This window comes from Pristiophorus japonicus, chromosome 5, assembly GCF_044704955.1.
Source record: "Pristiophorus japonicus isolate sPriJap1 chromosome 5, sPriJap1.hap1, whole genome shotgun sequence".
Classification (NCBI taxonomy): Eukaryota; Metazoa; Chordata; class Chondrichthyes; family Pristiophoridae; genus Pristiophorus; species Pristiophorus japonicus.
Window position 1 is genome coordinate 163,688,451 of NC_091981.1, and position 15,144 is coordinate 163,703,594.

The 15,144-nt window shown below is 48.7% G+C and overlaps 1 protein-coding gene across 1 annotated transcript in view; it reads left to right on the forward strand.

Annotated features, from left to right (window-relative positions):
- pdk4 (pyruvate dehydrogenase kinase, isozyme 4) overlaps positions 1-14,026 on the forward strand; it is a 103,102-nt gene extending 89,076 nt beyond the window's left edge. Inside the window, 1 exon segment of the mRNA XM_070881058.1 lies at positions 13,883-14,026. Coding sequence (XP_070737159.1) covers positions 13,883-14,026 — 144 coding nt within the window.
- The last annotated feature ends 1,118 nt before the right edge of the window (positions 14,027-15,144 follow it).

Consider the following 15,144-nt stretch of genomic DNA (forward strand, 5'->3'; position numbering starts at 1 on the left):
GTTTGGCTATCCATTTGATGGTCTCCTGAGATGCCGATTGGAGAAATGAGGTGCCTCCTGCAGCAGATCTTAGTGGACAGATTGATGTGATGTGTTCCATGGTCTGGGACTCACGGCCACAGTCGCATTTCGGGTGGTCCCTCATCTTCCACTTGTGGAGCAGGTTAGCCGCACAGTCCATGCCCTGTGGGATTCGATTGAGCGCTGTCCACTGTCTGAGGGAGATCAAAACCAGGGACTTCTGCAGTTGGCTCAGTGATGAAGTGTTGGTTCTTTACGTTGCAATCCGTCTTATCCTCCAACAGGACCAATCAAGGGGTTGCAATCCGTCCATCTGAATAGTGGGTCGATACCAGCTGCATGAATATTGGCTGCTGTTTCCAGAATGGCCGGCGTGATTTTAAGTGCTTTCCTGGTGGGTTTTTCAAGTCTTTGTAATTGGGAAGATCGATGTTGCTCATGAATTTTTCCATTTCACGGAGCATGGTGGCACCACGACGAATGGTAGGCTGGACAATAGGATAGCAACGGGAGCCACTCAGTTGGAGTAGACCTGACACTGTCCTCATGGCTGCGTTTAGCTGCACGCCCACTATCTTTGTGTGGTGGCTGCAGGGCCATGAGGCAGTGCAATATTAAAGGATTGAGAAATAAACAGAGGAAGGACTGAGAAGGAGGATAAATTAGAGTGGGTAAATTCAATGTCAAAACAGGTACAGAAAGAGAAATTGAGGGAAAGAAAGCTTGGATTAAGAGAGAGAGAGAGAGAGAAAAGGAGTCAAAGGTAAAGTAAGGTTGTTTTTTTATTTACCATTTTTTAAATCTCTGAAAACCATTCACAACCTGAAAGAATGAGACTCCACATTTATAATTGCTTACTTTCCGGGCAAGAGAGATTCTCCCTTCACAATTGTCCATACTATTTACTTCCCTGGGTACTCCATTCCGTACATTCACCGTCCTCTTTATAAAGTAGTTAAATATAAATTGTCTCTGCAATTTCATACTTTTATGTTAGAGCCTGTGTCTCCAGTTCTAGAGTTTGATGCAATCTCAAACAGGGGAGAGAGGAAGGAGAGGGGATCGAAGTTGGGGGGGGGGGGGGGGAGCAGAGGGGATCGAGGGGGGTGGGGGGGAGGGGAGGGAGCAGAGGGGATCGAGGGGGGAGGGGAGGGAGCAGAGGGGATGGGGGGGGAAGGGAGCAGAGGGGATCGAGGGGGGGGGGGAGGGAGCAGAGGGGATCGAGGGGGGTGGGGGGGAGGGAGCAGAGGGGATCGAGGGGGGGGAGGGGAGGGAGCAGAGGGGATCGAGGGGGGAGGGGGGGGATCGAGGGGGGAGGGGAGGGAGCAGAGGGGATGGGGGGGGAAGGGAGCAGAGGGGATCGAGGGGGGTGGGGGGGGGAGGGAGCAGAGGGGATGGGGGGTGGGGGGGGGAGGGAGCAGAGGGGATCGAGGGGGGTGGGGAGGGAGCAGAGGGGATCGAGGGGGGAGGGGAGGGAGCAGAGGGGATCGAGGGGGGGGAGGGAGCAGAGGGGATCGAGGGGGTGGGGGGGAGGGGAGGGAGCAGAGGGGATCGAGGGTGGGGGGAGGGAGCAGAGGGGATCGAGGGGGGGGGAGGGAGCAGAGGGGATCGAGGGAGCAGAGGGGATCGAGGGGGGTGGGGGGGAGGGGAGGGAGCAGAGGGGATCGAGGGGGGAGGGGAGGGAGCAGAGGGGATCAGGGGGGGGAGGGAGCAGAGGGGATCGAGGGGGGGGGGAGGGAGCAGAGGGGATCGAGGGGGGGGGGAGGGAGCAGAGGGGATCGAGGGGGGGGAGGGAGCAGAGGGGATCGAGGGGGGGGGGGAGGGAGCAGAGGGGATCGAGGGGGGGGGAGGGAGCAGAGGGGATCGAGGGGGGGGGAGGGAGCAGAGGGGATCGAGGGGGGGGAGGGAGCAGAGGGGATCGAGGGGGGGGAGGGAGCAGAGGGGATCGAGGGGGGGGAGGGAGCAGAGGGGATCGAGGGGGGGTGGGGGAGGGAGCAGAGGGGATCGAGGGGGGGGGGAGGGAGCAGAGGGGATCGAGGGGGTGGGGGGGAGGGAGCAGAGGGGATCGAAGTTGGGGGGAGCAGAGGGGAGGGGGGGGGAGGGAGCAGAGGGGATCGAGGGGGTGGGGGGGAGGGAGCAGAGGGGATCGAAGTTGGGGGGAGCAGAGGGGATCGGGGGGGGGGAGGGAGGGAGCAGAGGGGATCGAGGGGGGGGGGAAGAGGGAGCAGAGGGGATCGAGGGGGGGGGGAGGGAGCAGAGGGGATCGAGGGGGGGGGGAGGGAGCAGAGGGGATCGAAGTTGGGGGGAGCAGAGGTGATCGGGGGGGGAGCAGAGGGGATCGAAGGGGGGGGGAGCAGAGGGGATCGAAGGGGGGGGGAGGGAGCAGAGGGGATCGAAGGGGGGGAGAGAGCAGAGGGGATCGAAGGGGGGGGAGGGAGCAGAGGGGATCGAAGGGGGGGGGAGCAGAGGGGATCGAAGGGGGGGGGGAGAGAGCAGAGGGGATCGAAGGGGGGGGAGGGAGCAGAGGGGATCGAAGGGGGAGGGAGCAGAGGGGATCGAAGGGGGGGGAGCAGAGGGGATCGAAGGGGGGGGAGGGAGCAGAAGGGGGGGAGGGAGCAGAGGGGATCGAGGGGGGGAGGGAGCAGAGGGGATCGAAGGGGGGGGAGGGAGCAAGGGGGGGGAGGGAGCAGAGGTGATCGAAGGGGGGGAGGGAGTAGAGGGGATCGAGGGGGAGGGAGCAGAGGGGATCGAAGGGGAGGTGGGAGGGGAGGGAAGAGGGGATTAAAGTGCGAGGAGAGGAGAGGGGATCAAAGGGGGGCGGAGAGGGGATCAAAAGGGAGAGGAGAGGGGATCAAAGGGAGAGAGAGAGGAGAGAGGATCGGGGAGTGAGGGGAGGAAGGAGAGGGAATCGAAGAGTTAGCCTTGGGGAGCATTCGAATTTAGTTCTAATTACTGATGGCGTAACAAATGGGTGGCGTTTCGGTCCAGGGGTGACGGTGAGTGCGAACACTTGCAGAGGAAAATGATATTGAGGCGCAAAAACCTGACTGCTATCCTTGGTTGAATGGTGAGCATCCGTGCGTTTACCCCAAATATTGTAGCTCTGTAAGCAGGGCTCGAAAGAACAAGAGAATAACTATTCAAAGTGGCCCTTTGGCAGTGCTGTTTTTCCGGCCTCACCATCTTATGCAGCCTCAATATCTTATGCAGCCATAACTGAAACCCAAACAGGAGTTTGTAATCCCAGCCTGATCTGGAATATCGGAGAGGAGAGGGGATCGAAAGGGATGTGGGGAAGAGGGTACTCTGAGAGAGGAGCTCAGAAGATGGAGAAGGTCAGAGTCTCAATGGGGGGGTGAGGGGGGGGGGGAGGGTCAGGGACTTATTGGGGAGTGGGAGAACAGTGGGGAGGGGGAGGGGAAGAATATGATCAAGGGCTAAAGGAGTGGGGGATGAGAGCAAGAATGTTCTTCCACCCCCACCCCATTTACACCTGAGCCACATTCTCCCTCTCCCCCTGGGCCACAGCGGTTCAAGAAGGCAGCTCACTACCACTCTCTCAAGGGCAACTAGGGATGGGCAATAAATAAATGATTTTTTTAAAATGAGACTGTATTCGGTGTTGATCCTACAATATGCATAACGTTTACACATGTGTTTTATTTGCTGGACTTGACTCTTCCAATGTTCTCCTGGCCAGCCTCCCATCTTCCACCCTCAATGAACTTGAGCTCATGCACGTATCCTAACACGCAGCAAGTCTCATTTATTCATCTCCTCTGTGCTTGCTAGAAAATTAAGGGGAACATTGTCCATCAACACTTTGATTTTAAAATTCTCATCCTTATGTTAAAATCCCTCCATGGCCTCACTATCTGAACTCTGCAATATGAGAACCCAGTTCTCTGAAAGCAGTAGTGTTCGCACTGAGGGCTCTGGAGCTGGCCGTCAGTGAATGGATCATATTACACATTGCAAAGATCTTGATTATTCAGGCAGGTAGGATCTAATCCAGACAAGCTGCTGGATGTATCTTGGGGACCAATTAGAAATCTGGTCTTGTCCTCCAAGGGAACCAATCAGAAGTGTTACCAAATAGTTACAGCCATTATTTAAACCCCTCCCAACTTGGTGTCATCTGCAAATTTAGACTCCTGTATCTGTCTTCATCTTCAAGTCACTCAAATACATTGCAAACAGTAATGGCTCAAGCACTGATACCTGCTAGTGACACCTGATGTTGATAGTTTTGTATCTTCACACTTTTCCCTTGGAGTAGTGAAAGAATTCATAAGCTGATTAACAGGCCTGCAGGCTGCAACATGAACGCTCCTCCCATGGCCGTAACTGTCTTAAAGCAGTTGATAGGATGGTTAGTCCTATACGGTAGGAGGGTTGTATGAGTTCCCATTGAACAGGTATCCTGCTGGATGTCAACCCAGAATTCCAAGCCAGAGCTCCAGTCTCCACTCGCCGAGGCCCTGCAGCTTCTGGTTCGGGCAGGAATGTCAGCACGAAGTCAAAGACTCATTCTACCTTTTTATGTTGATGCAGCTCCATTCACAAGCACTGTTTGCCTTCTCTGGTTCAGCTAATTTTCTGTACACCTCCAAATCTCACATCCCATGCCTTCCTATCTTGTGGACTGGTCACTTGTGTGATGTTGTACCAAAAACCTTGCTAAAATGTAATGACATCACATCCACAGAATTTCCATTGTCATCTATTATTTCTTCAAAGACTTCAATACATTTGGTAGGCAAGACTTTTTTCCCAGAAATCTGTGCAAACTCCCTCTTACCATAATCATATCTATCTAGGTGATTCAGCATGATATTGCCTCTTTCAACATACCTTCTAATAAGTTATCTACAATAGGTGTTAGGTTTACTAGCCTGTAGTTTCATGGATTGTTCCTGTGCCACTTTTTAAAGATTGGTGTTTTATTAGTTAATTTCCAATTCTTGGGGACTACTACTCCTGTTTCTAAAGATTCGCTAAAATATTGGCAAGGATGTGGCCAAATTCACTCGCTGTATGATCTGAGATAATTTAATGGTATTGACATAACAGAAAGCTCAGTTGCAGTGAGGCAAGACTTGCTCTTGTATCTTGAATGAGTGCACACCTGTGTAGAATTTCCACACTGGTAGTGGTCTGTGGCAAAGTAGCTCATTTAGTTTATTAATAAGTATGTGGGTTAAATTTCATGATGTAACCTTTTATCAGTGATACGTCCTTACTATACAATATAAATGCTTACGAGGCCCATGCTTGAAAGAAGGTCAGTCTGTGACCTGTCCTTTATTCCATAGCACTCAAGTGATGAAGGTGGGTGGAGCTTCCCCTTTTATACCTGAAGGTCCAGGTTAGGAATGTCTCCCAAAAGTTCACCACCTAGTGGTCATTGTTCTCTCAATGTACAACTTGTCAGTTTATACATGGGTTACAATGCTGGTTGAATACATGATATCACCTCTCCCCCCCGCCCCCCCAAGGTCTTCTTGGGATCACAGGTTGAGTCTCTCTGGTGGCTTACGCTCTCCTGTAGAGCGCCTGAGTTGGGGCTCCAGTTGTTGGGCGCTGGCCTGAGTGTCTGCTGTTTGTGGTGCCTCAGGCCTGTCCGGACTGCCCACAGTGACTGGGCTCTCCTCCCTTTGGTTCCGGTGTTCGGTCACCTGTGGTGGAGTGAACTCTATATCATGTTCTTCCTCTGCTTCTTCTATGGGGTTGCTGAACCTCCTTTTTGCTTGATCCACGTGTTTGCGGCAGATTTGTCCATTGGTAAGTTTAACAACCAGAATCCTATTCCCCTCTTTTGCAATCACAGTGCCTGCGGGCCATTTGGGCCCTGCAGCGTAGTTGAGGACAAAGACAGGGTCATTTACATCAATACATCGCGCCCTCGCATTCCTGTCATGATAGTCACATTGTGACTGGCACCTGCTCTCGACAATTTCTTTCATGGTGGGGTATATAAGGGATAATCGGGTTTTGAGCATCCTTTTCATTAGCAACTCTGTGGGTGGAACCCCTGTGAGCGAGTGTGATCAGGATCTGTAGGCCAACAGAAAGCGTAATAAGCGTCTTTGTAGGGAACCCCCTTGGATTCTGAGCATCCCCTGTTTGATTATCTGCACTGCTCGTCCTGCCTGGCCGTTTGAGGCCGGCTTGAATGGTGCCGTTCTGACATGGTTAATTCCATTGCCTGCCATGAAGTCCTGGAATTCAGTGCTTGTGAAGCATGGGCCATTGTCGCTGACCAAGATATCCGGTAGACCATGGGCGACGAACATTGCCCGTAGACTTTCTACTGTGGCCGAGGATGTGCTTGAATTTAAAATGTCACACTCGATCCATTTGGAGTAGGCGTCTACGACAACCAAAAACATTTTCCCCATGAAAGGACCTGCGTAGTCCACATGGATGCGTGACCAAGGCTTGGCGGGCCAGGACCAGGGGCTAAGGGGGGCTTCCCTGGGCACATTGCCCAGCTGGGCACATGTGTTGCACCTGCGATCACAAAGTTCCAGATCTGCACCTAGCCCTGGCCACCAAACGTGTGACCTGGCAATTGCCTTCATCATGACAATACCCAGGTGCTCATTGTGGAGTTCTCTGATGAACACCTCTCTACCCATCTGGGGCATGACTATGCGGTTTCCCCACAGTAGGCAATCGGCCTGAATCGAGAGTTCATCCCTGCGCCTGTGAAATGCTTTAAATTCCTCAGGGCATGCCCCGTACGTGGCTGCCCAGTCCCCATTCAGGACACATTTCTTGACTAAAGACAATAGCGGGTCTCTATTTGTCCAGACTTTGATCTGACAGGCTGTCATGGGTGAGCCTTTGCTTTCGAAAGCTTCAACAGCCATGACCATCTCAGCAGCATACTCGGTAGCCCCCTCAGTGGTGGCTAGTGGGAGCCTGCTGAGTGCATCGGTGCAGTTTTCGGTGCCTGGTCTGTGCCGAATTGTATAGTCATAGGCAGCTGACATGAGTGCCCACCTCTGTATGCGGGCCGATGCGTTTGCATTTATGGCTTTGTTGTCGGCCAAAAGGGACGTTAGGGGTTTGTGATCTGTCTCCAGCTCAAATTTCCTGCCAAACAGGTACTAGTGCATTTTCTTTACTGCATATACACATGCCAGTGCCTCCTTTTCTACCATCTCGTAGCCCCTTTCTGCCTGGGACAGATTTCTGGAGGCATAAGCTACTGGCTGTAACTGACTCTTGGCATTGACATGCTGCAATACACACCCGACAGCATAGGACGACACATCGCAAGTTAACACAAGTTTCTTACATGGGTCATATAGCGTTGACAGATTGTTGGAACATAACAAATTGTGTGCTCTATTAAAAGCCCTTTCCTGGCTGTCCCCCCAGACCCATTCACGACCTTTGCGTAGAAGCACGTGAAGCGGCTCTAGCAGCATGCTCAATTTGGGAAGAAAGTTACCAAAATAGTTCAGGAGCTCCAGGAACGAACGCAGCTCCGCCGTGTTACGGGGTCTGGGTGCTCTCTGGATCGCTTCCGTCTTGGACGCAGTGGGGCTGATCCCGTCTGCTGCTACCTCATCCCCAGGAATTCTACCTCTGGAGCTAGGAAGACGCACTTCGCCGTTTTCAGTCGCAACCCTAGCTGGTCCTGCCTGCGTAGCACCTCCTCCAGGTTGTGGAGGTGTTCTTCAGTATTGCATCCCATGATGAAGATGTCTTGAAAAACCAACGTCCCTGGAATTGACTTGAGGAGGCTTTCCATATTTCGTTGGAAGATCGCGGCAGCCGAGCGAATCCCGAACGGACATCTGTTGCACCCAAATAATCCCTTGTGTGTCGTGATGCTGGTCAGCTTCTTCGACTCACTCGCCAGCTCCTGGGTCATGTAAGCTGAGGTCTGAGTACAGACCTCCAAACAGTAGTAGTGATGTTGGGGAGGGCATCAAACAGGAAATTAGGGTTGCATGCAATAAAGGTGCAGCTGTTATCATGGGTGACTTTAATATGCATACAGATTGGGCTAACCAAACTGGAAGCAATACGGTGGAGGAGGATTTCCTGGAGTGCAAAGGGGATGGTTTTCTAGACCAATATGTCGAGGAACCAACTAGGGGGGAGGCCATCTTAGACTGGGTGTTGTGTAATGAGAGAGGATTAATTATCAATCTTGTTGTGCGAGGCCCCTTGGGGAAGAGTGACCATAATATGGTGGAATTCTACATTAGGATGGAGAATGAAACAGTTAATTCAGAGACCATGGTCCAGAACTTAAAGAAGGGTAACTTTGAAGGTATGAGGCGTGAATTGGCTAGGATAGATTGGCGAATGATACTTAAGGGGTTGACAGTGGATGGGCAATGGCAGACATTTAGAGACCGCATGGATGAACTACAACAATTGTACATCCCTGTCTGGCGTAAAAATAAAAAAGGGAAGGTGGCTCAACCGTGGCTATCAAGGGAAATCAGGGACAGTATTAAAGCCAAGGAAGTGGCATACAAATTGGCCAGAAATAGCAGTGAACCCAGGGACTGGGAGAAATTTAGAACTCAGCAGAGAAGGACAAAGGGTTTGATTAGGGCAGGGAAAATAGAGTACGAGAGGAAGCTTGCAGGGAACATTAAGACGGACTGCAAAAGCTTCTATAGATATGTAAAGAGAAAAAGGTTAGTAAAGACAAACGTAGGTCCCCTGCAGTCAGAATCAGGGGAAGTCATAACAGGGAACAAAGAAATGGCAGACCAATTGAACAATTACTTTGGTTCGGTATTCACTAAGGAGGACACAAACAACCTTCCGGATATAAAAGGGATCAGAGGGTCTAGTAAGAAGGAGGAACTGAGGGAAATCCTTATTAGTCGGGAAATTGTGTTGGGGAAATTGATGGGATTGAAGGCCGATAAATCCCCAGGGCCTGATGGACTGCATCCCAGAGTACTTAAGGAGGTGGCCTTGGAAACCACGCGAGCATGGCCACTAGCAGAATATACGAGAGGTACTGTGTTAAGAAATGGTTGGGACAGAGAATCAACATTTTTAAAGCAGCGCGCAGTCCTCCAGGCAGACAAGGGCAATTGGGCATGCCCCAACATGTAGTCGAGCCCAGAGGGGAAGTTCGACAGAGACAATGGCTAGCTGAACGGTGATTCACGCCATTGCAAGGAACAATGCGGCCAGTAATGGGGCCATCAACACCTGTTAATGGCGCACTCAAGGACAGTCACAGAGGCAGTCAGAGACGATTGACTGGCAAGGGACCTTTTGTTTCCAACAACAGCTCATATTGGAGGTGTGGAGGCACACACTCAACCGGAGTTTGCAGAGATGAGCAAAATACATGCAGAAATTGCAGAAATGAACGCTGGGGGAAATCGCTGGAAGCTGAAGTTTGAAGTTCAGCGAGTTCATGTGGAGCACATATACAGTTCATACACCAGGACACCACCGATAATGATGGAAGTGCTCCTCAAATGGCATCCCAGTATCAATGGAGCTAGACACGGGGGCCAGCCAGTCCCTGATGGGTATCAAACAGTTCGAAAGGTTGTGGGCGTCTAAGGCCAGGAGGCCAAAATTATCGCCGATTGACGCACAGCTACGGACTTACACAAAGGAGATCATTCCGGTGCTAGGCAGCGCCACGGTAGTCGTGACCCACAAAGATTAGGAGAACAGTTTGCCACTCTGGATTGTCCCGGGGGACGGTCCCACACTACTGGGGAGGAGTTGGCTTGCTGTCATGAACTGGAAATGGGGCGATGTCAATGCAATTTCCTCTGTGGAGCGAGCAGCATGCTCACAGATCCTGGACAAATTTGACTCACTGTTTCAACCCGGCATTGGCACTTTCATGGGGGCCAAGGTCGTGATTCACATAAACCCGGATGCCAGGCCAGTACACCAGAAGGCCAGAGTGGTGCCGTACGTGATGCGGGAAAAGATAGAAGGTGAATTGGACCGCCTGCTGAGGGAAGGCATCATCTCGCCAGTCGAATTCAGTGACTGGGCGAGCCCGATTGTGCCGGTGCTCAAGGTGGATTGGTCGGTCAGGATATGTGGTGATTACAAGGCCATCATCAATCGGGTGTCACTCCAAGACCAGTACCCGCTACTGAGAGCAGAGGACCTCTTTGCGACGCTATCCGGTGGCAAACTTTTTTCAAAATTGGACCTAGAAACATAGATAGAAATATAGAAAATAGGTGCAGGAGTAGGCCATTTGGCCCTTCGAGCCTGCACCTCCATTCAATGAGTTCATGGCTGAACATGCAACTTCAGTACCCCATTCCTGCTTTCTCGCCATACCCCTTGATCCCCCTAGTAGTAAGGACTACATCTAACTCGTTTTTGAATATATTTAGTGAATTGGCCTCACCAACTTTCTGTGGTAGAGAATTCCACAGGTTCACCACTCTCTGGGTGAAGAGGTTTCTCCTCATCTCGGTCCTAAATGGCTTACCCCTTATCCTTAGACTGTGACTCCTGGTTCTGGACTTCCCCAACATTGGGAACATTCTTCCTGCATCTAACCTGTCTAAACCCGTCAGAATTTTAAACGTTTCTATGAGATCCCTTCTCATTCTTCTGAACTCCAGTTGATCCAGTCTTTCTTGATATGTCAGTCTCGCCATCCCGGGAATCAGTCTGGTGAACCTTCGCTGCACTCCCTCAATAGCAAGAATGTCCTTCCTCAAATTAGGAGACCAAAACTGTACACAATACTCCAGGTGTGGCCTCACCAAGGCCCTGTACAGCTGTAATAACACCTCCCTGCCCCTGTACTCAAATCCCCTCACTATGAAGGCCAACATGCCATTTGCTTTCTTAACCGCCTGCTGTACCTGCATGCCAACCTTCAATGACTGATGTACCATGACACCCAGGTCTCGTTGCACCTCCCCTTCTCCTAATCTGTCACCATTCAGATAATAGTCTGTCTCTGTTTTTACCACCAAAGTGGATAACCTCACATTTATCCACATTATACTTCATCTGCCATGCATTTGCCCACTCACCTAACCTATCCAAGTCGCTCTGCGACCTCATAGCACCTCCTCGCAGCTCACACTGCCACCCAACTTAGTGTCATCCGCAAATTTGAAGATACTACATTTAATTCCCCTCGTCTAAATCATTAATGTACAATGTCAACAGCTGCGGCCCCAGCACAGAACCTTGCAGTACCCCACTAGTCACTACCTGCCATTCTGAAAAGTAACCATTTACTCCTACTCTTTGCTTCCTGTCTGCCAACCAGTTCTCAATCCATGTCAGCACACTACCCCCAATCCCATGTGCTTTAACTTTGCACATTAATTTCTTGTGTGCGACCTTGTCGAAAGCCTTCTGAAATTCCAAATACACCACATCAACTGGTTCTCCCTTGTCCACTCTGCTGGAAACATCCTCAAAAAATTCCAGAAGATTTGTCAAGCTTGATTTCCCCTTCACAAATCCATGCTGACTTGGACCTATCATGTCACCTCTTTCCAAATGCGCTGCTATGACATCCTTAATAATTGATTCCATCATTTTGCCCACCTCCGCTGTCAGGCTGACTGGTCTATAATTCCCTGTTTTCTCCCTCCTTTTTTAAAAAGTGGGGTTACATTGGCTACCCTCCACTCACTCCATAGGAACTGATCCAGAGTCTAAGGAATGTTACAACTTAGGTCAGTTTATACATGGGTTACAATGCTGGTTGAATACATGTCAATCAGATTGTGTACATTTGTATACTTTATGTTAAAAGATCCTAAAGTTAAGTTCCTATTGAATACATGGAAAATAGGGAACTGGGTGGGGTAATGGGTAAGACACTTGTCTTTCACCTCTGGACACTGGGATAAATTCAATACAGACTGATGGAGTTAAAGTCGCCTCTGTTTCTGTCTGCTGACTGTAAGGGTCCTTTTGTGAAATGAATTTCAGTATTTTCAATCCAGTTTCTACTGGTCCTTCAGCACAAAACTGCCCTTAACTTTGGCACTAATTGGCAAGGTTGCTGATTTAAACAAGAACAAGGATAGTTTAAGAAGTCAGCCATGGCCCAGTGGTAGCACATTTCCCCCCTTCCCTACCACCACCCCCTTGAGTCAGAAAATAGTGGGTTCAATCCCATTCCAGGGACTGAAGCACATAATGCAGCTGACACTTCAGTACAGTCCTGAGGGAAGTGCTTCCTTGTCGGAAATGCTGTATTTCGGATGAGGCGATAAAGCAAGCCCCGTTTGCCCCCTCAGGTGGATGTAAAAGATCCCAAGGCATTATTTTGAAGAAGAGCAGAGGAATTCCCCCTGGTGTTCTGGCCAATATAAATCCCTCAGCCAACATCACTGTTGCTGTTTGTGAGACCGTGTATGCAAATCAGCTGCCCATTTCCCACATTAATACTGACTACACTTCAAAAGTACTTAATTGGCTTTAAAGCACTTCTGGACAAACTGAGGTTGTGAAAAGCACTACATAAATGCAAGTCTTTTAATTGTGGCATGCTGGTGCAGTAGGCACACCCATACTCTGATCTACATCAGTGCAGTTTTGGGTTTGGGGGCAGAGATGGGGAGTTTTACTCTACATCTAGCTGGGAATGCTTGATGCTGACTCTGGGTAGCATGTTCCATTCGAGCACAAAAACTGATTCCAAGATTTTAACAAGAAAGAAAATTGTTCAAAACTATTGAATAGATTTTGATCTGAGTATGGAAATGTATCCTATACACAGATCGCCCATCTCCCATGCCCCATGAATGATGTGATGATTGTGCCTGACATCAGTTAATATATTTGGAGAAAAGTGTTTACATTTTTATTTAAACTCTGAGAACTGTATAACTATTACTTTCCACTCTAATTTGGCTACAGTTTTCTTGTGACAGCTGCGCACCACCTAAATGTTGGGCCTGAAATCGTGGCCTCTATGGGCACCTGTAGGGGCTGCACAAGTTCCAGGTTTAGGTATGCACCGCGCATGCGCCTGAACCCTGAACTTGTGATCTGTTAAGAATTGTCTTGACAGGTTGCATGCATCCCCGGGAGAAGGGCCTCCGCGGGTGGAGAGTTGGGCTATTTGCCCAACTCCTGCCCAGTGAATGTCCTTCAAATTCTTATGCCTGTTAAAAGAAGGCGTGAGGCCTGCTTTTACCAACGTAAGTGTTTTTTTTAAATAGAAAAATAAACAGTAATCACTTTTTTTTTTATATTTAAAAACCCTGACCATTAAGATAAGTTTATTTTTAGTCCTGTTAAAACTTTTTTTTTCAAAAAAATGAATTTTTGTGTAAGATATTTAATTAAATTGCATTTCAATTAATTTTCAATATGTAATGCGTTTTTTTAATTTAATGTATTTTTTGAGGGGTATCCCCATTCATACTTAAGGTAACTCCGACAAACGGAACTCACCGTAACTATGAATGGGAATACTCAATTTTGATAGGTTGGGCCGGCTCACGTGATCCCAGTGTTTCGATACAAAGCACACACGCTGATGGAATACGTGGACCTCTGCGCCGGGCTGTGCATCGAGGCCCAGGACCAGAAGTTTCCATACTTCCGGGACCACCAGATACTTTCGTAAAAAATTTTGTGGTCGGAGGCATTCGCCCGCAGGAAGCCTCTGACTGCAATTTGTGGGCCGTTATCTTAATTTAGGGATCACTTAAAAGATACTAGACATACTTCTGTCTTAGAGTATGTAACTTTTTTGCTTTGTTTCAGTCATCATTACGGACTTTTTTTTAAAAAGGATTCTTGTGGGCACTGACTATAGTGGCTTATGTGATATATTATTTTTTAGGGTTTTAATTTTGGAGAGACCTTTGAATATAATTGTTTACTTTAACAATTATTTTAATAGGCTTTATCTACAGATTCAGTGGAGAGATTGCCTGTTTTTAATAAGTCTGCTTGGAAACATTACAAAAGTAGTAGTGAAGCAGATGATTGGTGCATCCCCAGCAGTGAGCCCAAGAACCTGGCTAAGTTCGATCGTCACATTTGAAAAAAGATGTTACAAAGTGGAAGGTTCAAGCTGGATCAAACAATATTCACAATCAGACCGTGGTCCTTCTGGATAGAAGCAGATTGCCAAGAAAATGACGCATGGTGGGTAATGAACTGATGGTGAACTATGGACTGTGTAGACTTGTATAGAGTATTCAAGCATACACCATATTGTTATCAACTAAGTGCATAGAAACTGCATTTGAGTTCATGAATTGGCCAGTATTTACCAGACAAAAGGTAAGAGCAATGTGTGAAATGAATGATTCATTTAGAGAATGAGAATGGGGAGGGGGAAGTAAGGCCAACATATGTAGGCTTGCAGTTACTTAATCCTTCGACTATATTGTGTTTTCTCTCTGCCTGATTGAACTGGAAACTTGCCATTGTGGGAGTTACAGGCTTGAACCTGTATCCTGTTGCATCAATGCCTGGGCTTGAACTAAGCTTTTGGACCCGTGAGTGATTTTGCGGATGGTAATACTTCTTTTCCTTCAGGGTAAATATAAACCAGAAAATCATTTTGTGTCACTAGACCCATCATCTAGAGACTTGAGCATAATTTTAAAGAACAAGTGTGTTCCCCCTCATTGCCAATATATATCCCTGAATCAACATCACTAAAAAAAAACAGATTAACTGGTCATTTATCTAATTGCTAGTCATGGGACTTTGTTGTGTGAAAATTAGCTGCTGTGTTTCCGACTTGACAACAGTGACTACACTTCAAAAAATACTTCATTTTCTGTCAATAAAACTTTGGGACATCCTGAGGTTTGAAAGGTATAATAAATCCAAATTCTTTCTTTTCTGTGGTGCAATCTGTGTTTTTGAGTACATGTCATTGTATACCTTTGGCCAGGGGTTCAACACACAGGCCTCTCGTGTTTGGGTGAAAGAACAAAGGTCCTTCAGGGTTCCAAGTCAATAAAAAGTAATAGTGACTTGTGGTATGATAGGAGTCCTGCAGAAGAGGCAGTTTATCACTTTTTATGGGCAGGGGGCATAGGTGAAAGACACAACGAGGGAAATTATCAGCTTGAGTTTTTTTAGCTGCAGTTGAATTCAGCTTTCACCTCCATCCACTCTTTGGACTCTGGTGCAAAGTATAAGCAT